At 42.8% G+C, this 26644-nt stretch overlaps 1 protein-coding gene across 50 annotated transcripts in view; it reads right to left on the bottom strand.

Moving 5' to 3' along the window:
- Phf21a (PHD finger protein 21A) overlaps positions 1-26644 on the bottom strand; it is a 182265-nt gene that overhangs the window by 30493 nt on the left and 125128 nt on the right. For 32 of the 50 annotated variants that reach the window (XM_076570070.1, XM_076570057.1, XM_076570056.1 and 29 more), the window contains 2 exons: positions 10132-10371; positions 168-419 (listed from right to left, as the gene is read on the bottom strand). In XM_076570070.1, coding sequence (XP_076426185.1) covers positions 168-419; positions 10132-10371 — 492 coding nt within the window. The remainder of the gene's footprint in view (positions 1-167; positions 420-10131; positions 10372-26644) is intronic. The other 18 variants (XM_076570059.1, XM_076570078.1, XM_076570082.1 and 15 more) reach the window with 2 other exon arrangements.

The following is a 26644-nucleotide window of genomic DNA, read 5'->3' as shown; positions in this document are numbered from 1 at the left end:
TGGTGTCAGGACACCTCTGTAGTTAACTGACAGGCCCACAGGGGAGTTTGCTTTGCTAGAAAAATGATAGGAGCTTAGAAACCCAGCAGGAGCCTACAATGGAAACACTCTACATGCACAACCTGAACCCTCTCATGTGAACACACGAGTAGCAGCTACTGGCTTACCAGAGTGACTGTGTTTTTTGCCACAATTTGGACAGCCTCTGCCCCAGGCCCAGGGACCTTACTAGACGTCTGGAGGTTGACTGGTGTGTTCTGCACATCAGTGCTGAGCACAGCTTTCTGACTGTTGATGGCGGTCACCATAGCAATGGTAGGTCTCTGGCCCACAACAGAGGCAGGCATGGTCGCAGTTGCTGCTTTCAAGACGAGAGGTAGTGTCTTTGTGGTAATCATAGAAGCTGTAGTTACAGTCTTCTAGGAGACACGGAGAACAGACATTAGGACACTGGAATGTGATCCCATTGAACAATGTTTCTGAACTCCCAAAGGAAACAAAGCAACCAAGTTTGTCTATCAAATGAACATTTGTGATGTAGAATATGCGTCTTACTATAGAGAAAAACAACCTCTAGTTTCTCAACTTAGGGTCACTTGTAAACAGGAAAGCTTACTGCCGTGAGTGCACACTCATATAGACACAATGTTTTAAGCAATGGACAGTGCACATCTACAGGTACAGAATATGAGTGCACTTAATGCTTCTGGGTTTTCTAACTCTGATAAAGTGAGTTAACTCATATGTAAGCTGCACATTGTCTCTACCCCTGATTGCTATAACCTCACCCATCAGGCTACTTGCCACCCGTGACACAAGGCAAAGGGCAGTGTCTTTCCCTCTGTCTGAGGGCCCCCTGGGGAAGCAGAAGGGAAACTCACAGGAGGACCAGCATAACCGCTGCCTCAGAGGTAGTAAACCCCAAGCTCCAGATAATGACGCTGCTAACGAGCACAGGAAACGCCAGCTCTCTATTCCAAAGGGGGCTGAGCCACTACCCACAGTCTTTCCTCTGGAGAACTGATGTGGAAGTGATCAAAGAGTCAGAGAAACCGACAAGGTGGGAACAAACACCTGGCTTTCAAAAGCCTTGGGAATCAGAGGAGGAGTGTCAGTGAGGACCTGACTCTTCCAGGCTGTCTCTGAAGCGTTGAAGCTGCATTTGCCTAACGTTTTACTAGAACAATTACAAAGGTCTGTTGCAGAAACCACTCATTACACGGCACACACATCTACCTGGCACTACTACCAACCCCTCGAGATGCAGACCTTTCAGGAACACAAACATTCATCTCCAACTCACTGGTTCTGTTATTTACTCCACTTTAACTTCTTTTTCTAAAATGTACTCTACAGTTTGGCTTTTTATAAACTTTAATTAAAAAATTAAAAGGTCAGTCCTACACTTGTACTCATCACATTTTTCTCAGCCACATGTGGCAAGGAACTAGCAGCTGGGCGGTGGGGTGAGAGCATGCCCAGTTCTGCAGGAGTTCTATGGCAGCCCTTTCTCCTCCACACACCTGGAAAACCTCCCTGAAGAAGTTTCACCTCTATGCCATGTGAGCACCATGTATCCAGCTACTGAGTGTGTATACTTACTTACCTTTTCTGCCTGACATGTGCGTGCACGCATGCACACACACTCATCTTTTAAAATTTCCTTTTAACAACAACAAGAAAAACATAATAATGTGGCCTCATCCATCCCACCTCAATTTAATCAGCAATCCTTATTGGTGTTTACAATTAAAACCCCCCAAATCTTTGCTTTAGTTTCCAAGGCACAACACAGGCAGCTCATGCCACCTGCCACTGCCGTCTGAAATGTGAAATGGCACCTGGGCAGCAGCAGGTCAGGGTTGAAAGTGACAACAGCTAACTGCCATTTCATCACTGGAGAGGTAGCAGCACAGGCTCTCTCACAAAGCCGTTGTTGTAGAGTTTTAAACACAGCATGTGATCAGCCTCATCTTTCAATTTAAAATGCTTGACTACAAAGAGATTTTGAAGTGGTGATGGCCTTCAATCCTAGTGTAACACAGGCTGTGGACGTGAAGCTCTGGTCAGCAGAACTCAATGACACAGATTTTTAAAGCAGTTCGTGTGTTGATATCGCTTTAAATGAGGTCAATACACTTTTGTTTGAAGCACCTCTAGTTGAAGCAAATCATTATCAATATTGGATTAACTCTAAACTGATTATTCTAGCAAATAATGAATAAAAACACAAATCCCCCAAAATTATATACTTACCATTAACTCAATGGTTCCATAACATTAAACCTGACAAGTTACTTCACACTGTAACTCAGCATTTTTATTTTCCTTTACGTGTATTTAGCTGTGTCTAATTTCATTTCACATATTCTAGGATCTATGTAATTCTATGTAGCACATAGGCCAACGATGTAGTATGAATGTCACAGTGAAAGCTTCTTAAAGAATGTATTCACAGCTTAGCTAAGGTTCTCACTTCTGGTCTGCTGCTTGCTCTATTACAAATATTTGGGAACATGAAGCCAACTCTTGGAGTGTTAGGGTTTAGAAGAGAAGGGGACTTTGACCTATAAGCATACTGAAAATGTCTCAGCTGTCCCAACAGGAAGAAGAGAAGATGCAGAAAGTATGGGTATCCGAAATCAAAGACAATGATTTTTATGGAAGTTGTGTTTAGATCTGGTTAGTTAATGCTGCTCAAGTCTGATGAGGTATTATAGTTGCATAAAGTTCTTTAATTATGACAAAACATGAACTTGACAGCTAGAAGTTCACACAGACATATATATAGTATCACTAAGAGCAAAGTCCTTTTTGTTTTACTTTAATTAATTAAAAATTTAAGATTTATTTATTTTATGTCTATCAGCGTTTTGCCTGTATGTATGTATGTATGTATGTGTACCATATGTGGGTCTGAGTGCTTGAAGAAGTCAGAAGAGGAAATGGAGTTAGAGATGCCTGTGAACTGCCGTATTAGTGCCGGGAACCAAACCCAGTTTTCTGCAAAAGCAATGGTGCTCTCAACTGCTGAGCATCCCTCCAGCTCCTAAAAAATGGTTTTCTGGGGACAAAGTCTCACTTGATAGTCCAAACTTGTGGTAATCAAACCTGTCTCAGCCTCCTGAACACTGGGATTACATGTGTGAACCACAAAGCTTGGCTAAATACCTTTGTATGTTTTGTAAAGTTTTTACTGTTAGCCTGTAAGATATGAGGCATTTAAACTTACAAACATATAATACGATGTACAAACCAGAACTTCTTTCTTTCTTTCTTTCTTTCTTTCTTTCTTTCTTTCTTTCTTTCTTTCTTTCTTTCTTTCTTTCTTTCTTTCTTTCTTTCTTTCTTTCTTTCTTTCTTTCTTTCTTTCTTTCCTTCCTCCCTCCCTCCCTCCCTCCCTCCCTCCCTCCCTCCCTCCCTCCCTCCCTCCCTCTTTCTTTCTTTCTTTCTCTCTTTCTCTCTTTCTTTCTTTCTAAATAACAAGTATCTTTAAAAAAATATTTATTTATTTATTGTGTATACAGTATTCTGTCTGAATGTATGCTTACAGGCCAGAAGAGGGCACCATATCGAATTATGGATGGCTGTGAGCTACCGTGTGGTTGCTGGGAACTGAACTCAGGACCTCTGGAAGAGCAGACAGTGCTCTTAACTGCTGAGCCATCTCTCCAGCCCCCTCAAGGGATATTTCTATGGGCTCTAATTAACCCCCACATCTATTTTAGTGTCTGCTTAATTTTGAGTAAGAAGTCACCACTGTTTTATACTCAACCACAAATAGAACTCGCCCTCCGCTTTGTTTTAATAACTACATACCTCTTTTTATGTGCATTTTATCATTACAAATGAGAAGGTTGTTTCTCTCCCCTCGGCAGCCACTGACTGCCTGTAGCTCTCCATCTAGGGTATGGCCTTGACAGCCTGATGCTGTCATTACTCAGGTCTTGTTTGGGCAACCACATTGTTGAGATTTCATGGATACAGCTTCCCTGTCGTGTCTAGAAAACACTGCCTCACAGCAGGGTCCCTCAGCTTAGGAAACTTCCCCACATAGCATCTCCCTGCTGCCCGCTCCGATCACAAACATTAGTTATTCCTTTTAGACGTTACATATCTCATATATACCATTCTTAAACCTATCTGTTCTTAGGACTTTTAATGACTTTATATGACTATCAAATACCCAAGTTTTATCATGCTTTAGAGGCAGCTCCTTCTTGCCATCATTTCACACTCCATGTTCTAGCTACATGAGCCTACTTGCTACTTCAAAGGTATGGTGGCTTGAGCGAGAATAAACTCATAAATTTGAATGCTTTGTTTCCAGGTGCTGGACTGTTTAGGAAGGATCAGGAGGTGTGGCCTTGTTGAAGAAGATGTGTCACTGCAGGGTGGTGGAGCGGGGGAGGGGGCATAGGCTTTGAAGTTTCAAAAGCCCAAACCAGGCCCAGTCTCACTCACTTTCTGCCTCCTGCTTGATGATCAGGATGTAAGCTCTCAACTACTGCTTTCACATCATGCCAGCTGGCCAGCAGCCACACCTCTACCATAATGATCATAAATTACCCCTGTGAAACTGCTTCCAATTAAATGCTTTCTTCTGTAAGTTGCCTTGGTCAACTTACAGAACAGTAACTAAGACAGAAGGCATGCTTTTGTTGTTTTCTATTTACTTCTGTTGTTTTGAGACAGACTCATTATGAAGCCCAGGCTGGCCTTGAACTCTTCATCCTCCTGATTCATCCTCCTGAGTGTTGGGACTGTAGCACTACACCTGGCTTTGCATTTTCTTCTCTAAAAGAAAGATTTTATTCTTATATATATATCGTTTTTTTTGAGACAAAGTTTCTCTGTGTAGCCCTGGCCATTCTGGAGCTCGCTCTGTAAACCAGGCTGGTCTCAAACTCAGATTCTCCTGCATCTGCCTCCCAAGTGCTGGGATTAAAGGCATGTACCACCACAGCCCAGATCTACTATTATTTTTAATTTTTAAATTTTGTATAAATGTGTGTGCTTGCGTGGGGATTTGTGCATGTAAGTGCAGTGCCTGGGGAGGTCAGAAGAGGGTATCAGGTCCCTTGGAACTAGAGTTAGAGGCAGCTTGAGTTATTTAACACAAGAGCTGAGAAACTGAACTTTGGTCTTCTGTAAGGAAAGTACAGGCTCTTAACCTCTTTGCAGCAAAACCTACCTCTCCTGCCCCTCCTTTAAAAGATTTTTAAAACTGTGTGTGTGTGTGTGTGTGTGTGTGTGTGTGTGTGTGTGTGTGTGTTAGAATGTGCACATGAGTGTAGGTGTTCGTGGAGGTTAGAAGATGGTAATGGATCCCCCTGGAGCTGGAAGTACAGGTGCTTGTGAGCTGAGGGACAAGGGTGCTAGTTAGTGAACTCTAATCCTTTGCAAGAGCAGTGCATACTTTTAGCAACTGAGATCTTCTACAGGTTCCAAATTGACTTTTTATAAATTTTCTATTTTTCAATTGTCTTCCTATCTACAATTATGCTCTTTACTCTCTGCTCTACCATGAAAATCCCATTCATTGGTCCGGATCCTGTCAATGCCACCTCCTTTAAGAAGTGCTTTTGATTCCTCTAGTGAAAATTACCCTTTCTCTGGTATTTTCAGTCCTTCACTGGTACTTTGAGTCTAGCCTCCACATTTCCTAGCTCAGTGCTTACACAGTGTGGACTCAATAAATATTTACAAAATGAATGAAAATGAATTACCATAATATGCCAGATTCTTGGCAGGGACTGTTGCTCTTTGTATACCATCTAGCACACAGAGAGCAGTCAATAAACACTGAATGGAGCTCACTGCAAAGACAAACAACAGAAACCCAGAGGGCCATTGGGTTTAGCATTAAGCCTTTGCATTAAACAAAACAAAACAATATAAAATCAAGGTTAGCTAAATCAATTAAATGTATCAGGTGTGCTAGCAGATGGAGAGAAGCTATGCAACACTGGTCTGGAGGCAGTGCTGGGTCCTGCTGTCCACCAGCCCAATGCAGATACTCAGGTGAACAGAGGAGCTACCAATTAGGCATTTGTTTATAAATCTGCTTGATTTGTGTAACATAGACTATTACTTGAATAGAAAATTCCATGTATTAAAACAGTAAATACTCGCATATCACCAAACAACAATTCTACCCTGTTCTTTCCATGTAAACACTCTCTGATCTAACTGCATTTTGAAAAGAGAACCTAATTCAACTCTGCCTAAAACCCCAGGAAAAGTAAATTTATAAGCAATCTTTGAGAAGTTGTAAAAGTTCAAGGAAACCTTGAAAGAAGGAAGGAAGGAAGGAAGGAAGGAAGGAAGGAAGGAAGGAAGGAAGGAAGGAAGGAAGGAAGGGAGGGAGGAAGGAAGGGAGAGAAGGAGGGAGGGAGGGAGGGAGGGAGGGAGGCAGGCAGGCAGGCAGTTAGCCAGCCAGCCTGGACAGCTCACAGCTGGCTGTAACTCCAGTGGAGAGCCAATGCCCTATTCTGGCTTCTGCAGGCACTGCATGCATGTGATGTGTACATGACATCCAGGCAAATACTCTCACATGCAGAGGCAGGAAGATCTTTGAGTTTGAGGCTAGCATGGTCTACACAGTAAGTTCTAGGTTAGCTGTAACTACATAGTAAGACCCTGTTGGAGGAAAAAAAATGTCTAATTTACAGATAGTACTGGATGATTAGTGGGAAAGTGTTTGATGCCCTAGTTCTCTGATTGAAGATTTATTTATTTATTTTTACTTTATCATTTTATGTGTATGAGTGTTTGACTGAATGCATGCATTTTACACTAAGTGTTTGCCTGGTGCCCTTGGAGGTTAGAAAAGGGTGTTAGATGCCCTGGAAATGGAGTTACAGACAGACATGCCATATGGATGCTGGGAATCAAACTCTGGTCCTCTGTAAGAGCAACAAATACTCCTAACTGCTGAATCAACTCACCGACCTCCTTTCTCTTCCTAGGTTTCACACTGTGCTGGCATCCCCTTACCTGGCATTGTCTGGCAGCACAGACAAGTAGCTGAATGGACAGATTTCTCATTCAGAATTTCTGGCTTCAACTTTGGCTCTACTGAATACCACCTATTATATATGTTTTAAATTTTCCTTTCTAAAAATCTGAACTCTAGGATTAAGAGTGAAGAGCATGTCCACTATATATGCAAAACCCTGCATAGTATGCTGGTATTCAGTAGCCTCTATCAAATTCTAGGCGTTGTTAGTTTTTTTAATAGGTGGTTCAATTCTTTACTTTATACATGGCTAGGTGGTGGTGGCGCACACCTTTAATCCCAGCACTTGGGAGGCAGAGACAGGCAAATCTCTGTGAGTTTGAGGCCAGCCTGGTCTACAGAGTGAGTTCTAGGACAGCCAAGGCTATTACACAAAGAAACCCTGTCTTGAAAAACCAAACAACAACAACAAAAAGTTATACATGAACTAGTCTTAGGACTACAAATAATAATTAGATTTCCTCTACATACACAGTGAAGATTCAGATTGGTGTGTTTCAGAAGACCCAAACCATTCTGAAATATGTAAAGTAACTGTACTGAGTATTAACGTACATTTTTCTATGGAAGGGTACATAGCTTTCAACAGTCCTAAAGGGTTTTGTGATATACCCAATTCCCAGGACTAATAACTACTGTTCACTACTCTTATTCATTTATTTTTGTGATGCTAGGTGTAGTAGTTTGAATGCAATTGGCCCCCATAAGCTCATAGGGAGTGTTACTATTAGGAGGTGTGGCTTTGTCGGAGCAGGTATGGCCTTGTTGGAGAAGCGTGTTACCATGGAAGCAGGCTTTGAGGTCTCATATATGCTCAAGCTATACTTCCTGTTGCCTGTGGGATCAAGATGTAGCTCCTTCTCTAGCATCATGTCTGCCTGCACACTGCCATGCATGATGATAATGAACTAAACCTCTGAAACTGGAAGCCATTCAGTTAGATGTTTTCCTTCATAAGAGTTGCTGTGGTCGTGGTGTCTCTTCACAGCAATAGAGACCCTAACTAGACACTGGGGATGGAACACAGGATCTGACACATGGGGAACAAGTACTCTATTGCTGAGCTACAGCCAGCAACCCAACACATCAGAATCTTTTTGTTGTTGTTTTTCAAGACACTGTTTCTCTTGTAACAGATCTAGCTGTCCTGGAACTCTATCTATAGACCAGGATGGCCTTGAACTCACGGGATCCTCCTGCCTCTGCCTCACAGAATGCTGGGATTAAAGGCATTTGTCACGATGCCCAGCTAGACTCCTAAAAAAAAGACTTCTTTTATGTGTATAAGTGATTTGTCTGCAGGCATATATGTGTACCATATGCATGCCTGGTGCCTACAGAGGCCAGAAGAAGGCATCAATCCACTGTTACTAGAGTTATGGATGGCAGTATTACCACGTGGGTACTGAGAATTGAACTGGGGTCCTCTGTAAGAATAGTGAATACTCCTAACTTCCAAGCCTCTTCATCCCCCCCCCCTTTTTTTGGTTGATTTACTTATTTGGGTATGAGTGTGTGCAGGTGTGCAGACATGTGCTGTTCTCCAGTTATCATCAACTTTGCTTTGTTTTTTATTTATTCATTTGGTGTGTGCACATGAGTGCCTGAGTGTGTATATGTGCACCCTGTGCATGCAGATGCCTGGAGAGCCAGAAGGAGGAACTAGATTTCCTGGAATTGCACTTACAAATTATTGCATGCCTCTCAATGTGGGTTCTGGGAACTAAACCCAAGTCTTCTCCAAGAGCACCAAACACTGTTAATTGCTGAGCCATCTCTCAGGCCTCACCTTGGTATTTGAGACAGGATCTCTCACTGGGATCTTGAACTTACAGCTTCAGCTAGGCTGGCTGGCTAGCAAGCTCCAGGGATTCTCCTGTCTCTGCTCCCTAGCACTGACATTAAAAACACACACACACGACCACGCACTGTCTTTTTTATGTGAGTGCTGGGGTTAGAACTCAGGTCCTCACGCTTACACAGCAGGCACTTTACCAACGGAGCCGCCTCGCCAGGCCCATCGGCTCCTTTTAAAAAGGTGCAATTATAATATATCTAAGGCTGTAGAGGTCAAGCTTGAATAATTTTCTTACTCAAATGTCAATTCCAAATATGCCCTTTCAGTGTGTCTTGACTCTCTCCTCACATTCTGTGCTAGGTAAAATGCCCTTTCCAGTAAAACATTTCCACAGCTGCATCAGGCATTCTGAGTCTCACCTGCACCCTCATTCCAAGAATGTGGACTTGAAGCAAACTTGTTATCTCTGTAGATAATAAAAACATATCACCCTCCTGAATGCTTCTGTCTACTCGGTCCCAAAAGCATGGGCACTGGAACAGCTCTATGCCTAATTGCTAAGAATTTCAGAAAAACAGTTCCAGAAGGGGTCAAATCACTTTAGAACAAATACAAATAAACACCCCCCAAAATTTCCAGACTTTAATTCAGTTGGGGTGCTTGGAGTAATTTGTCTTTCGTGTTGATGACAAGTAGAAAATCATTTAGCAGGTATGTATGCATACGTGTGTGTGTGTGTGTGTGTGTGTGTGTGTGTGTGTGTGTGTGTGTGTGTGTGTGTGTAGGCTTGGGCATGGTTGGCAAGCACTCTATTGCTGAGCTCCATTCCCAATGGAAATCATTTAACTTTTTTTTTTCCTCATTCCTTTTGGTTTTTTGTTTTTTGAGATAAGATCTCATGCAGCCCAAGCTGGCCTCAAACTTTAACTTCTTGTGTAGTCAAAGGTGACTGACTTTCTGATCCCTCTGCCTCCACCTCAGAGTGCTGGGATCACAGGCATAAACCACCACACCTGGTTTTATGTGGTGCTGAGGATCAAACCCATGGATTCATGAATGCTAGCTATGCCCTCCATCACAACTGAGCCACACTCCCAACTCAGCCATTTGACTTTTGCTCCCTAGAAGGCTCTTTCCTTCTGCCAATGAATTTAACTGATCCTTATAGTAATAGTAAAACCCAAAACAAAACCCAGAAAACTTGCTTAGTGTTAGGTGAGCTTAGGATAGCTAAAGCAGGATCCAGTGCTACATGATCAATAACTAATCAACACCCAGCACTCAGCCTTGGCTGCTCCACCCACACGGTTACCTGTGATGCAGTCAGGCTGGGCGGTGCTGCTGACTGCTGGGCGTGCTGCTGCTGCTGCTGCTGCTGCTGTTGCTGCTGCTGTTGTTGCTGCTGCTGCTGCAGTGGCTGCAGTGGCTGCAGTGGCTGCTGCTGTGCTGTTTGTAGTTTATTTTCAGACTGTGACAATGGCTGTATCTGGAACTTGTCCGGCTGCTCTTGCTTGACTATCAGGTTCTTCCGCAGCTGTTCAACTACTCTTTTCTACCGAATAAAAACAAAAACCTATCAGAACGCTGTTCCCTCTCTAACACCTTTCCACAACCAGCTTCCTCTAACATTTACTACATCTAAAATGTACAGATTCTAACACGAGGAACTCAAAGGACCTTACGGATATTTTAATCAATATGAAATCACTGTTGTAAGAAACGTATTATATATCAAGGAAACTGAGGCATACAGATTTAAAGAGTGAAGCAGAGCCTGTTCTCCCTTTCGCCCTCCCTCCTTTTTTTCTTCCTCTCTTCTTTTTTCTCCCCTGCCACACTCTTTCCTTCAGGTAGCTTCACTACGTAGTCCAGTGGGCCTTGAACTCACTGTCGTGCTCCAGCCTCCCAAATGCTTGGATCATAGGGATGAGCCGCTATAGCCAGTTCAGATTTTTTGGCCCTTGTCAATTTACCATGTGAGGTTGGAAGAGCAGAACAGCACAGCCGTATAAATGTAGCTCTAGAGCTACACTGTCTAAACACATGCCCAGTTTATACGATGCTGGGCAGGTGTTTTTAACTAAGCTGTCCCGTAGTGCCCTGGTCTGTAAAATGAGACCATAGAGCACCTCTTTTGAGCAACAACTGAACTCATCTTTATGGAGTACTCAGACCTGATGGGTATATTACTGGTCATTATTAACTTTTTCTGTCTGATATTTAACAATTGAAGCAAGCATCATGTATCTATCCCAGTTTGAAACATTAAGTAAGGTTCAGGACATAGCTCAGTGGTACAGCACTTGGGTAACATTTGCAAGGCCCTCAGCTCAATCCATAGGATCTCTCTCTCTCTCTCTCTCTCTCTCTCTCTCTCTCTCTCTCTCTCTCTCTCTCTCTCTCTCTCTCCACCCTTATTTTTAAATAAAGAAACTGTGGTATTCTATACAAACAAAAAGCATTCTGAACTACTGAAATGTGCAACTACTGAGTAGGACTTCTTCGCTGGGACAGATTTTAGGAGTATATAATAGAATCATATGCTATCTGTTTAGGCAGAGTAGAAGTTTAATTACATAGAAGAGAAATTTAAAGTCAAGCTGGATGTAGTGATGTACATCTTTAATCCCAGCATTCTGGAGGCAGGAGCAGGTGTATCTCTGTGAGAGTCCAGGCTAGCCTGGTCTACATAATGAGCTCAAGGACAGTTTCTGATACATAGTGATATCCTTTTTTTTTTTTTTGGTTTTTTGAGACAGGGTTTCTCTGTATAGTTTTGATGCCTGTCCTGGATCTCACTCTGCAGATCAGGCTGGCCTTGAACTCACAGAGATCCGCCTGGCTCTGCCTCCCGAGTGCTGGGATTAAAGGTATGCAACACTACCGCCCAGCCATAGTGATATCTTGTCTCAAAAAATAATAATAATAATAATAAATAAGAAAACTTAAAGTCAAGGTTTATAAAGGATGTATTTTTTGATATTTTCATTATTATAATAATCTATCCTCCTTATCTGCCTCTCCTTTCTTTTTGGTACAGAAAAGTGGTTTTCAACCTGTGAGTCACAACCTCTTGGGGGATCAAACGACCCTTTTTACAGGGGTCACCTTGACCATTGGAAAACACAGATATTTACATTATGATTTATAACAGTAGCAAAATTATAGAAAATAATTTTCTGGTTAGGGGTCACCACAACATGAGGAACTGTATTAAAGAGTTGCAGCCTAACTAGGAAGGTTGGGAACCACTGGGGTTGACCATATGCACACTAGATAAGCACACGGCCATGAAGCCACCCCGCCAGCCTCTATACCAGTCCATTTGAGTACCAAGTGAGAGTTATGACGGACGCAGGGCTCCGCACACAGCTCCACTCTGCCGCGCACTGTGCTGCTAGGCACACCCCTCATCCTCTGCAGAGTGTGCACAGTAATAGGACTGAAGACCAGCCACGGGCTCAGAGGAGCTGCCCCGCCATCTGGGGCCAGGCCGGTCTGACTCTCCTGCCTCAACCACTAGCAAAAAGGAAAACATCGTTCCTCCTCCAACACTTTCAACTGTTTTTGATAATAAAGGTTGATATTTTCTGATATAGATTATGACTGAAGAAAATGGGGCTTAGTGCTAGTTGAGATTAGTAGTTTTGATTAGTTAACTTTTTGAGATAAAGTCTCCAGTGTAAGGTTCTCCCAGGCTAGTCTCAAACTCACTGTGTAGTCCAGGATGACCTTGAACTGATCATTTTTGGAGTTCTGGGAATATATGTGTCACCACCACATACCTAGTTTATGCAATGCTGGGGGTCGAACCCAGGGCTCATGTATGCTAGTCAAACAGCCTACCACCAAACTACACCCCATGCCCTCAAAAGAAAGCTTTAAATAAGGGGCTCATGGAATCCAGAACAGTCAGGTTAATTTGCAAATTACTAATGTGGCTCTAACTGACTTTGCTGCTCAAAGTCTCTAAAGAACCTGAACCCGAAAGCTACTTCACTTAGCATGCTGGAGTAGTAAAATATCCATAAACTAGATTAAAAAAAAACACTTAAGTTAATACTAAATACATCCCTGAAAAGTTTTTAAATATTGTTATTAATTCTTTTCAAATAATGAAAATACCACATAAAGGCCAATTTAGGGGAGGGAACCAACTGTACATTACACCCCATATTAGCACTGCCTTTATGGGTATAAAAAATTTTTTTTGATGCAGTCCAAGGCTTTTGGAGAAGACAAAGGAAAATAAAAATTTAATAAACTATAAAATACTTATAAAAATAATGTGAAGTCTTCAAACTATTTCCTGAGTATAAAAGGCCCTGCAATGGAGGTGCTGCAGTTCATGGCGGGGTGCTGCAGGGAACCGTGAGCACCGCAGAGACACGTTAACCCTGGTGCCTGTCTGGACACTTAGATGTTTAAACGTGAAATATTATTAGAATTGCTTTCCGTCTTTCTCCTCATCAAATACCAAGTAGGCGTCACCGGAGAAAAAGACTGCTGCAGGTCTTTTTACAAACAGAGAGAGAAAGCAGGAGGACACGGAAGGGTGGCCCGTGCCCAAGGGTGGGGTGGGGTGGAGAGGAACTGTGAAGTGGTGTACCAGGCACAGGGAAGGACGTGGTGTTTTCTCCTCTCCAGCAGGACTACAGTGTGTTGTCCTGATAGCCTACGGAAGTGAACTACAATGAAGACACAAAGCCCAGGACCTGTTCCCCGTGGTGTGAGTAACGGCAAGGAACCTCAGAGGCAAGAACTAAAGAGATGCAGGCTAGAGAACTCTTCAGCTGGATGGCTAGAGCACGGTGATGGCCTTTCGGAACCAGAGGCAGAGTGGGAGTCAAGTGAGCCACAGTGCATTCATAACAGTTCCTCCCCAGAGCCTAGAACAAAGTCCTGAGACCTGATGGTGGGGAGGGAAACCTACACCCAAATACTTGTAAAGCTACATCAGTCCTTAAGAGAAAGGAAAAAAGCCTGTGGGTTGGACGGTTCAGATCTCATGAGCTGGGTAAAGTTTCCTGTAGAAGACAGCTCCAGTATTTTAAAGCCTTGCCCAGACCAGAACAGTCTGGTCCCTGTCCCTGCTGCTCTCACCAACTGGAATACCATAGGCACGTGGCTGTGTTTGTCTGAAATTTTTGAGAGCTCAAGGCTTAAATATCTGAGTTGAGTGCAGTCAGAAGTGCAAGGATGGAAAGCAGAGAGCTCTGTTGCAGAGGTGCCTGCACCCCAGCCACCCCAGCAAGGCCAGGCTGCTGAGGGAGCACTGCATGCCTGAGAGGTTTTCTAAGTCCCATAGTCTCGATACTCAGACACACACAAAAACAGTTCAGAGGACGTGGGCCAGCACCAGATCTGGGTACATCAGAAATCCTTACCAAGTGTGATCAGACAGCGTTCTCAATGCCTCATACAAAAGACATCCTCTCATCACCCAGCAGATGAGCCCACACTTGTACCACTGTGTCTTGAACAAAAAATCATGTGTTTTTTTTGTTGTTGTTATTTTTTTTTTGCCAGCCATTATTGGAGGTAACTCTAGTATAAACAGTAGCTTTTCAATGGTGTTCACCTATGAGAAAGATCTTTAAATGTGGCTAATTATCTCAGTTCATTATCCTGAAGTTCTCAGGAAAGATTAAATATCACAAACTGGCCATTTGACATTACTAAAAAGTTTTAAAAGGTTTTTAAAGATTATTAGTAGTACTACTAATTAATTTTGGAGAGAGGGTCCCTCTATACAGTGTCGGCTATCCTGGAACCTACTATGTAGATCAGGCTGGCCTCTGCCTCACAGAGATCCATCTGCCTCTGCCTCATGAATGCTGGGGTTAAAGGCGTGCTTAAAAAGGTTTGTTCTTTTGTTTTGTTTTGTTTTTTGTTTTTAAAGGAAGTGGTAACTGAAGGAAACAAAAAAGAAAATTAGGAAAGAATGATGGTAGACGGGAGGGAGAAAGTAAACAACTTCTAGACTTCTCTCTGTATTTTCTATAAACAACAGGCCAGTGTGGCCTGCTCCCAGAAGGGCTGGTCCTGTCCCTCAGTCCCTCCGTCAAGTGTTCTATAAACTAGTCTGTGACCAGCCCCTCACCTCCTTGACTCTTATATCACACGGCTCCATTTGGGCTTGTTCAGGCAGAGGAGTTCACAGGGTATTGGTGATCGATACTATGACATTCAGAACTGTATAGATCCAATAAACAGAATACAGGCTCATATTCCTGTCATCTCAAGCAGCAGTTCCAAGTTCCCTGGCCATGAACACAGAAAGAGATGGAGAACAGGAGGGCAAGCCTACCACTCCCCATGTCAGCCACTCCTTGTTTCCATCACATCTGTGCACAGATTCTAGAGCGTGTCTCTCAGAAGAAACTCAAGCACTCGACCCTTTTCTCCACAGCTGGATGCTGGTGCTTCAAATCTTTGCTTTTGCACAAGGTCACTCAACTAGTTTGTGCTCTGTGTAGCATCATCTATTCTGAATCAATAATGAGAAAGCCACACCCTCTCAAAAAATCTTCTTTCAAAGTAATGCCTTAAACATTTACCTTTACTCCCCAAGAACTAATGTAGAATCTGAAATGTGACCTTTACCCCTAAACAAGAGGCTGACTAAGAAGTTCTGAAACTAAAATGTGAAGAACCAGTTTCGTTCATCTTCACATCCAAAATACAAGAATATGTTCAGGTCTCCAGACTCATCCACTGCTCAAAATGAAACCAGAGTATTATATTATATGTGAACAGAGAAACTAACCTGGACTGGTATTTGCTGCTATCAGAACTTATCAAACGGCACTGAAGGAGGGGGTGTCTCAGTGATGGAGGGGGGCGTGCGGCTGCTCAACTGGAATTCAACTACTGCACTCGAATGAACCACATTCATTAGCGCTGCGGATGCAGCAAACAGACATGACAGTCTTCAGAACGTGTCATACAGCTGTCCTCTATTTGGCCATGCACGGCGGCACTGCCGTCCTAGCTAGCACTCAGGACATGGAGACAGGAGGACTCTAGGCCAGCCTGGAATAAGCAGAGACCCCTTTTCAACATGAAACAAAACTGCGCGTGGTACTGACCTTAGTGGTCAAACTACAGCTCTGAACAAAAGGTGTGTGTCGTTTAAAGAAACAGAATTAAGTGAGACTCCACCGTTTTGTGAGGAGAAACACAAAACATCATTTTATGAGCACAAATATGGGAAGAAAGCAGTGAGCTCACAGTGAACTCCCCACACAGTGCAATAAGCAGACTCAATCGAAGACTATGCAGTGCGCCATTGGAGAGAACGCTCCCAGGGGAGTACAGGACAGAATTCCAGCAGGGAGGAGGAAGAGGAGTACTGGTAGCAGTGGATGTAAAAATATATTTTGCTAAAAATAATTGCATTTTATTCACTTGTAGGATACTAGAAGGCTTTCCCCGAACTCTCTGAGATGAGTTTTACTAAGAATTAGACAAACAGCTTCTGCAAGGCATCAAGGAATTGGTACAGTTTGATAGAAAAGAATTAAGGAGCAGGGGAGTTCACATTACCAAAGCTTTTCCCAATAATTGTCTGTATGGATGTTTAACAGACGGCAGAGAACACATATCATGATATTGACTAGGCTGTGGCTTACCTTCTTAATTAAAAAAGGCTTTGGGTTTTATTCTTTCAGAACACATACTTCAGCCAGGTGCTCATACCTTTAATTCCAGCCCTCAGATAGCTGAAGGAGGAAAGCTGCTGTGAGCTCAACGTCAGCCTGGGCACTAGAGCAAGATTCTGTCTCACACACTCCATCATGCATGCACACATAGTTATTTGCACTAAGGAATTTTACATTTCGTCTCCATGTCACTGAGATCTATACTCTATCTCTAAAGGGTAATCCTATTGGAAAAGCAGTTTATTTTAATAATAAAAGCAGTTTTTATTTTAAAAATAAATTTCCTTATTTAGTTCACTCACATTCTAACAGGTAAGCACAATGCCAGATTCTTCCCAAATTTTGCATGTATGGCAATGAAACACTAATAATATTGCCACAGTGGAACTCTACTTATACCAAGGGGTCCTAAAAGCCTGGGGCCTGCAACAGGAAAGGGTGTAGAGAGAGCTACAGAGCCAAGTACACAGCACAGAAGCTGAGGTGCAGCGTGACGGCAAAGCATTTCTGTCGTATATTCCAGGCCCCAGTTCAATCCCCACTACCATAAAAAGGTAAAGACCAGTCTGTCTGGGTCCAACAGTGGTAACACCCAGATTACAAAGGAACATTGCATGCTAGAAATAGCAGTCATCATATTTTTTTCTTTTTCTTTTTTTTTAAATCGAGATTTTCTATTCATTTTACATACCAACCACAGATTTTCCCGTTTTCCCTCCTCCCGCCCCCCAGCCTTCCCACCAACCCACTCCCCATTCCCACCTCCTCCAAGGCAAGGTCTCCCATGGGGAGTCAGCAGAGCCAAACAACTGTCTCGCCTATCCAGAGGGTCCAGTCCAGTATCATGGGGGCTCCTCAGCTATTGGTCCACAGTCGTCATATTTATAATAAAAGACCAAAAGGGCAAGAGTCAAGCCAGTCTCCTCGAATCTACATCTTCTCTGTCTCCTTAAATCCCAAGCCATACTGTACTGTCCTCTTGGCTTCAAGAAAATGTTAAGGATCCAACATATTAATGGTGAAGAGTGCTTAGGGAAGTGTGAAAACAAGGGATGTAACTAATAATAATAATAATACAATTTGAGGATATGAATTTTCAACTCAAGTCGACAGTTAAATGCTACTTTTATTTCAAATGTCAATTATATATATATAAAAAAAACAAGATTTTTTTAAAAAAATCATAAAATCAAATGTTTTGTTTGTTTGTTTCAAGGCCTGATAATTTATTTGTTACTCTTAAAGACTTATTTTTTATTGGTCTCAGACTTAGAAGTAGAAGCTCTCAGCGAGGACAGCCTACGTCTCTTGGCAATCTGTTCCTGGTGTTTTTCTTTGACTTCCTTTATTCTCTTGGCCAAAAGTTTAGCATATTCTGCAGCCTCCTCCTCATTTTTCTTAGTGCGTTGTTTCTTCAGAGCCATACATGAGCATTTGTGCTGCAGGACACATGCAGTAACAGGAGGCTCTGACCTTCTTGGTTTAGGGGCTTTCTGATGAAATACTGGCAGACTTTAGAGACTGAAAAGCTTTCAGATTCTGCAGCTCTTTTGGATGCCAACCAATGAGGCACAGTAGTATCTGTCAGTCCAGGAATATCTCCTTTCCCTTTTTTTTTTTTTTTTTTTTTTTAACAGTAACTAAGTTGAGAACACTTAGATTGACATCCATGAACAGGCTTGCGCTTCCTCTCTCCAGTTCTCCTTGGTCTATAACAAGAATGCCCCTTACTCAACAGCGGGCACATTCTACCATGTGGGCCTGGACACCTTGCTTCAGGAGAAATCTTGTTAATCATTCCTACCACTGATGCAGACCACATAATCCCTCCTTCTCACACAGAGCATCAGCAGCTACTTCTGTGGCTATGTGCTTCTCATAGATCAACCCATGAAGCTTGCATTCACTATTTACTTCAGTGAGTTTCTGACAGCCAGTGGCTGAGGAGGGGTATTTATTCAGCTTCATTTTGACACAGTCACTACCTAGGGGATGCTACAAAAAGAGCTGTTTGCTGGTTTGAAATAGGGTCTCACTATGTAGCTCTGGTTGACCTGGAATTAACTATATAGACAAGGTTAGCTTCAAACTCACATACATCCACCTGCCTCTGCAGGAGTTAAAAGTGTGTACCAGCATGCTTGGCTCAAAGCAAATGTTTTAATGTTAGTTCTAAGTGGCTAGATTTAAAAAAAATTATCATGATTTATTTCACATTTATGTGTTGGGGACATATAGAACATATACATATCTTAATTACTGTTCTATTGCTGTGAAGAGACACCATGACCAAGGCAACTTATAAGGGAACACATTTAATTGGGAGCTTACAGTTTCAGAGGCATAGTCAGTCTATAACCATCACGGCCAGGATCATTGTGGCAGACAGGTAAGTCTGGTACTGCAGCAGTAGCTGAAAGCTTACATCTTACTGGCAAGATGGGAGGGAGGGAGGGAGGGAGGTGAAAAGAGAGAAGGAGAAAGAGAAAAAGAGAGAGAGAGAGAGAGAGAGAGAGAGAGAGAGAGAGAGAGAGAGAGAGAGAGAGACTGGGCCTGGCATGGGCTTTTGAAACCTCCAAGTCCACCTCTAGTGACACACCTCCTCCAACAAGGCCACACCCACTCCAACAAGCCTGTACCTCTTAGTCCTTCCCAAATAGCCCACCAACTGGGAAGTAAACACTCAATTATAAGAGCCCATGGGGCCATTCACTTTCATACCATCACAGTGCACATGTAGAGGTCAGAGGGCAATCTGGAGGAGTACAAGCTCTCATCATCCTACCATGTGGATCCAGGGGATGGGACTCAGATCTTCAGGATTGACAGCAAACATCTTCACCCACTGGCTAAGTTTTTTTGGTTGTTGTTGTCATTTTAAATTATAAACAAAAGAATACAGTATCAAGAGAGTGAATGCCACTTACTGCCTTTTTATATCAGAAACCGAACACAATCTGAAACATATCTTTGTGTTGAAATCTGGCTCAAGACACTTTGCATCTCTATGGACTTTCATAAGTTAGAACATATAAAATAATGTAGAATTTTACTGTAGGATATTATTTTAAGGTGTGTTACTTTTGTTTATGTTGCATTTGTTTAACTCTGTGAAGCTGTGCTACTTTGCCTGTCTAAAACAACTGATGGTCTAATAAAGAGCTGAATGGCCAATAGTGAGGCAGGAGAGAGAAATAGGCAGCACTGGAAGGCAGAGAGGATGAAGAGAAGGAGAAATCTGGGAGACGGAAGGGGATATCAGGGGCCAGCCACCCTGCTACACAGCCAGTTACAGATAAGAGTAAGATTTACAGAAGTAAGAGAACAAGAAAAGTCCAGAGGCAAAAGGTAGACAGGATATTTTAAGTTAAGCAAAGCTGACAAGAAACAAGCCAAGCTAAGGCCAGGCATTTATAATTAAGAATAAGCCTCCTTGCTGGGTGGTGGTGGTGCACGCCTTTAATCCCAGCACTCGGGAGGCAGAGCCAGGCGGATCTCTGTGAGTTCGAGGCCAGCCTGGGCTACCAAGTGAGTCCCAGGAAAGGCGCAAAGCTACCAAAAAAAAAAAAAAAAAAAAAAGAATAAGCTTCCACGTGTGACTTATTTGGGAGCTGGGAGGTGGTTCCCCAAAGGAGCAAAAACAACCAACAACAGAATTTAAACATGAACTGACCTCAGATACAGTAGTGAGGGTAGCAGAAAACCATTATTAGTAAAAATCATTCACAATCTGCACAATTGAGCTTTTTGCTACATGAGAAAGCACCCACTCATTGTGTTTGTCCTTCAATGAGCTACGACATGGAAGTTGTCAGTTTGTAAATTAAAGCTTCAGTTCATCAAGAAGCTTGTCTCCCTGTAACCTGTTGTTTATAGAGCACTGCCACACACATACCACCAGCTCATCACTCCAAACCCCACAGCTATGTCCTATAACTTAAAGGGCAGCACTGCATTGTTAATGTCCAAGTTGTCTCATACACTACTGAAATCATCTCATTCTTCTGCCCTAAAGCTGCTACCCATTTCCTCACAAAAGAACTGTGACTTCAGATGGTTACACAGTAGCTGTCCTGACAAGTTGGATACAAAAATACAATTTAACACAGTGATGATTGCTGGGTATGGTGGCATAAGCCTTTAATCCCAGCACTTAGGAGGTAGAGGAAGATAGATCTCTGTGAGTTCAAGTCCTCCCTAATTTACACAGCAAATTCCAGGACAACCAGGGCTACCTAGAGAGACTAAAAAACAAACAAACAAACAAACAAACAAACACAAAATAAAACAAAACAAAGCACAGTGATGACCCTAAAACTGGAAGGGGAACAAAAGCAACCCTCCTGTCTTTTTCAGGATTACTAGTGAGATGAAGCATGTTGTCTTCCTGGGACATCACTTGAGATAACATAAGAAACTCCCCTTTCACAGAAACACTTGACAACAGTGGATACAGGAAGAGGTAAATAGATGAAATGATGAAGTTTATGCAGAATCATCTACCAAGTCACAGATGCGACACTGTCCAAACTGACACCACCTTCCAACAAACTTCAATCCTAAAGCTTCTCTTGAGAAAAAAAAAGATAGCAGTATTAGATGTGTACCATGTCGGGCAGTAAACATCTTACAGAAAATATGCGCTGGCGAAATTGACTATTTTCTTGATATTTAAGCAAAAGTAACTATTAAATCCATAAACGCTGAACTTTTACCATCCTGAACATGGTAGTCCTGGTGCTTCAGAACATATTTCCATCATCTATGATGAGACTATAAACATACTTTTTAAAAGATTCTAAAGCTACTGAGTCAACAGTATCTTAACTTGTCAAGCCTTCTGGGTTTGAATAACTGAATTTATCTTAGTACTTGTTATATATAATCACTTAAAGAGAAAAGTGACAACATTACAAACGGGGTTTCTGACAAGACCCTACATAAAACAACTCGGAAGGCACAAGTCCATCATGTATGTGGATAGCTAACTTCCAGCAACTGGATTTTCTGGGACATGTGACACAATGTGACTGCACAGCTCTGTGTTCAGTCTGTTTTCTACATCAGAAACAGAAGAAACTGAAGTGAGAACAGGGCTGCTTCTTTGTTTTAAAACTCCAGCCCTAGAAATCTTAAGTCAGTAGTGGCAAAGCAGGAATAATCTCTCACGGATTTAAATACATAAACTGTACACTTTTATCCATGTTGCTTTAGGAAAATAGAGACTCACAGAAATAAAGGATCTCAGCCTAATTTTTGTCACTAAAGAAGATCTGTGACAGGTGCCAAAATCAGTTATTTGCCCAGTCAGCCTCAGCTCTTCCAGTTTCTGTTAAAATGTGAGTCTCTTAGCGGCAAACATGCTATTTCCTGGGGTATTCTCTCCTCCTCTACAGCACTGGGCACAGAAAACTAATCCTCACACTCAGTAGCCTGGATGTACCACGAGAGTCTAAGTTACTGAGGAGCAGGTTCACTGAGAGTTCCAGGCCACTCGCCCTAGGTGCGAACTGCATTCTGCTAACAATAACGGATGACTCCTTGTTACCAGAAAGGCAATGCACAGAAATGAAGCCAGCCAGTTATAAGACAACGGAGAACAATAGGAAGGAAAGAACTACTCTGAGCACTGTGAGTCAAAGTATCTTTGCTATCCAGGGGCCATCAACTCCTAACCTAAAGACAGTAGTTATCATGTTAGTGAGAGAAGACCTCATCATCACACAGAAAACTTTCCACAAGAGGTTAGTCAAAAGGATTTTTAGATAACCAGAAAATCCCAATGGCCTTCTGAGTAACCATGGTTTTACCATAATAAAAGAAGCTGAGTATGATTTTAGAAAAGACTGCAAACCTAAGAATCAAGCTGCCAACAGCAATAAGACTACAAGACATGCCAGGACATGAGGAAAAGAATAACTTTATCCTTTATATAAAAACACAAAGGTGAGAATGAAAGAGCAATAATAACATGATCCAAAATGGAGCCTACATACCAAAGAAGCCTCAGACACCTTTCAGAGATGTAACCTCTCAACATGGGAGCCAACATAAGGAACAACTGGAATCAAACTCTCCACTACTGTATGATAGCTGTCTGTAGGGTTGGAGAAAACAGCTGTTGAAGCAACCATACCCTAGAGGTCTGAAAAATGAATCTCTTGCTGAAGCCACCTAAGGTATCACAGTAAGCAAACAGACCACTGGACTCAGGATCCAATCAGAACACTTACAAGTAACTTCAAGCACTGAGGGTTCTTGTCTCATAGTATTTGGATATTTCTTTCTTTGGGTTTTTGTATGTTTGTTTGGTTGAGACCTGTCTAACTATGTAGCCCTGGATGGCCTAGAACGTCCTATTTAGATCAAGCTGCTATGGAACTCACAGAAATCTGCCCTGCCTCTGCCCACCTATTGCTGGCATTAAAGATATGTGCCACCATGCCCAGCAAGAACCCTACATTTTGAAAGAAACATTCTAATACAAATATTCCCCTAATGATGTTGTTTTTTAGCACAAGCACTGCCATGTTTATGCATTACTTTCCACTTGTGTACTTTCCACACCAAATAAGATTCTTGAAACTGTGGGGTGAATGAAAGTAACAGTAATAGATTCCAGTGAGAAAACAGAAGCACATGGTGGCTGGTGCCAATCAAGTTACAGCTATCTGATAGTTAAAAAAGGGGGGAGGGACTAAAATATGGAATTCCTGCCTCAAAAACCTAGTTTGCATTCAACTCCACCAATCTAATCACTGAAACTCATTCTTCTGAACCAGATTCTCTGAGGCTGACAGTAGCTGGGTGACATCCAAGTACACTTAACAGAATATACCGTGATATGGAGCTCTAGGTTGGGGGAGTGGCATGCTTTCCTGGTCATCAGTCTCCAGATGCAGGAAAGTGTTAGCAAGCAGAGTCAGGCTCGTAGGATCCAAGGGGAAATGGTGACCTGCTCTGTGAACTAAAGGAGCTGAGCAGGAGGGAAGCCAGAAGGTGCAGTAATAGGAAAAGGTCGGCCACAGGAGAAGCAGGTGCCTCTTTCCCCCACCTCCCCTGAGACAGGATTTCTCTATGTAGCCCTGGCTGGCCTTGAACTCAGAGATCTGCCTGCCTCTGCCTCCGAAGTACTGGCATCAAAAGTATGTGCCACTGCTGCCCAGCAGATTACTGAAGGATGGTTCCAGAATAAACTATACCACCATGCCAAAGTAAATGTCCTACAATGAATGGTTTCTACATGAAATGTTCCCAAAGGTTTTTTGTTTTTGTTTGAAACAGTGTCTCACTATGTACCCCTGACTGGCCTGGGACTCCCTATTTACATCAGGCTGGCATGGAACTCACAGAGAACCAACCACCTCTGCCTCCCATGTGCTGGGATTAAAGGTGTGTGCCAGTATGCCTGGCTTAATTAAGGTTCAGGTTTTGAATGCTTGCTTTCCAGCTTGTGGTACTATTTTGAAGGCTGTAGAATCTGTAGATGGTTATCTCCCTCAACTGCTTTTCACCTTTTTAAAAAGGTGTGTGTGTGTGTGTGTGTGTGTGTGTGTGTGTGTGTGTGTGTGTGTGTGTGACAGCATGTAAACGGAAGTTAAGGACAACTTGTAGGACCTGGTTCTCTTCCTTTACCATGTGGGTTGTGGGGATCAGACTTCAGCTGTCAGGTGTGGTGGCAGGCACCTTTACCTAATGATCTTGCTGGACCATTCACCATATTTTTAGTCAGGGTCTCTCACTAACCCAGGAGCTCACAGACTGAACTAGACTGTCAGGCCAGCAGCTCCAGGGATCCTCCTGCCCCTGTCTCCCCAGCACTGAGATTACAGGCATGTGCTGCCACGCTGGATCTGTGTGGGTGCTGAGGACACAAACTCAGGCCCTCATGCTTGCATATGAGAAGCATTTATCTAGCCAAGCTACTGCCCCAGCCCCCAGCAGGGAGGGGCAGGCTTCTCAAAGTTATAGTCATTCTGGCCCCACACTATGTCCTCTGCCCACTGGTCCGCCACCATGTGAGGAGCTTCGACCTCACACTCCTGTAGTTAGGAATTCTACCCTGTCTTCCCAGCCACTATGGGCTGTTCACCCTAAAACTCTGAGCCAAATAAGCTCTTTACCCTTAAGCTGTTTTCACCAAATATTTTGGTCATAACAAGGTAAAAGTAGTGTGTGAGTATATACATACATACATGTGTGTGTATATATATCACATATACTTCTTACAAATAGTTCTGAGTATTTAGAAGGGCTGCAGATGTTCTCAAAGAAACTGGACAGAGCTGCATAACTTGCTTTAAAATGTCAAGAAGAATTCTGTCACTTTGACATTTTTCTCCTGCAACTGAGCAGGAACACACCCTGGAGCTAACCCAATGAGAATGAGAATGATGCGCCTCCCCATCTAAGGTGTATAATGAATGAGAATGATGTGCCTCCCCATCTAAGGTGTATAATGAATGAGAATGATGCGCCTTCCCATCTAAGGTGTATAATGAATGAGAATGATGCGCCTCCCCATCTAAGGTGTATAATGAATGAGAATGATGCGCCTCCCCATCTAAGGTGTATGAATGAGAATGATGCGCCTCCCCATCTAAGGTGTATAATGAATGAGAATGATGTGCCTTCCCATCTAAGGTGTATAATGAATGAGAATGATGCGCCTCCCCATCTAAGGTGTATAATGAATGAGAATGATGCGCCTCCCCATCTAAGGTGTATGAATGAGAATGATGCGCCTCCCCATCTAAGGTGTATAATGAATGAGAATGATGTGCCTCCCCATCTAAGGTGTATAATGAATGAGAATGATGCGCCTCCCCATCTGAGGTGTATAAGGACAGTCCTGAGAGTCTGTTGCTAATTTTGCAGCCTCGAGCAAAAAAAGGATTCAGGGATAAAACAATGACTTCAGGTTAATAAACAGAGTGGACACTGGCAGTACTAGGACAGGGAAACACTGGGCTCCAGTGGGTTTTTAAAGAAGGAAATCACAGGAAGCTTACTTGATATCCAGCATGAAGCTGGATATAAACTTTGTTTGTTTGTTTGTCTGTTTGTTTTTGAGGCAGGAGCTTTCTATAGAGCCCTGGTTGTCCTGGAACTCACTATGTAGACTGGATTGGACTTGAACTCACAAGAACTGCCTGCCTCTGCCACCCAGTGCTGGGCTTAAAGGTTTGTGCCACCATACCTGATCTTGGAATCAAAATTTTAATTACAGCCAGGCAGTAGTGACACAAGCCTTTAATCCCGGCACTCCAGAGGCAGAGGTAAGCAGATCTCTGTGAGTTCGAGGAATCCTGGTCTACAAAGTGAGTTCCAGAAAATCCAGGACTGTTACACAGAGAAACCCTGTCATGAAACCTCCCCCCCCAAAAAAGAAAAGAAAATGAAAAAGAAAAAAAAAAACTACTAACAGATTTATCATATTGCCATAAAAACTATATGTATTTTTTCTTCCCTTCTTTAAAAATAAGAGTGTAGATGATCAAAACCAACATGCAAAGTGGCTAGGGTATAATACTACAAACCACACAAAGAGGTTTTAAAACCTCCCTTGCTTTCAGAACTGTGTGTACGGGTCCTGCTGCTCCTCCCCCAGCAGCCACACAGGTCCAGGGCTCAGTCAGTAGGACTGCTGTGAGAGTGACAGACATCACTTCTGCTTAGCCTCTACAGGCCTAACGTATGTGATGCTGCATCTCCTTATCTCAGTAGGCAGCACAGCCTCACCAAGAGTGGTATGTTTCAGGCTTTGTAGGAACAAGATGTCAGGGGGGTGTTGGAGCTGCATCACTCCGCAACGCCTTATTTCAGTTTTATGCTGAGCTGGCGGAAGCACTCAATCAGCCCAGTGGCCTGGCACTGCTTAGCTCACCCTTTAGATGCTCTAGCAGCAGGGTAACTTCACAGAATGGCCTGGCAGCGTGAAGCTAGTAACACAGACCTGTTCAAGTCATCAAGCCCTGAACATCTCCTACTCTTTCTCCATTCGGGACCCATCTCACTGCATTTTCCCTATTAAAAATATTCCCACGATATTTTCAACTAAAGGACATTAGAATCTAATTCTGTCTTAAACTCACAGAAATGCACATAATCTCAGGATTACATGGAGATGCTGGAGGGACCAAGCTCAGATGCTACCTGACT

Source organism: Peromyscus maniculatus, chromosome 4 (assembly GCF_049852395.1).
Source record: "Peromyscus maniculatus bairdii isolate BWxNUB_F1_BW_parent chromosome 4, HU_Pman_BW_mat_3.1, whole genome shotgun sequence".
Classification (NCBI taxonomy): Eukaryota; Metazoa; Chordata; class Mammalia; order Rodentia; family Cricetidae; genus Peromyscus; species Peromyscus maniculatus.
Note: the sequence above shows the minus strand (reverse complement) of the source record. Positions and strands in the feature narration are given on the sequence as shown.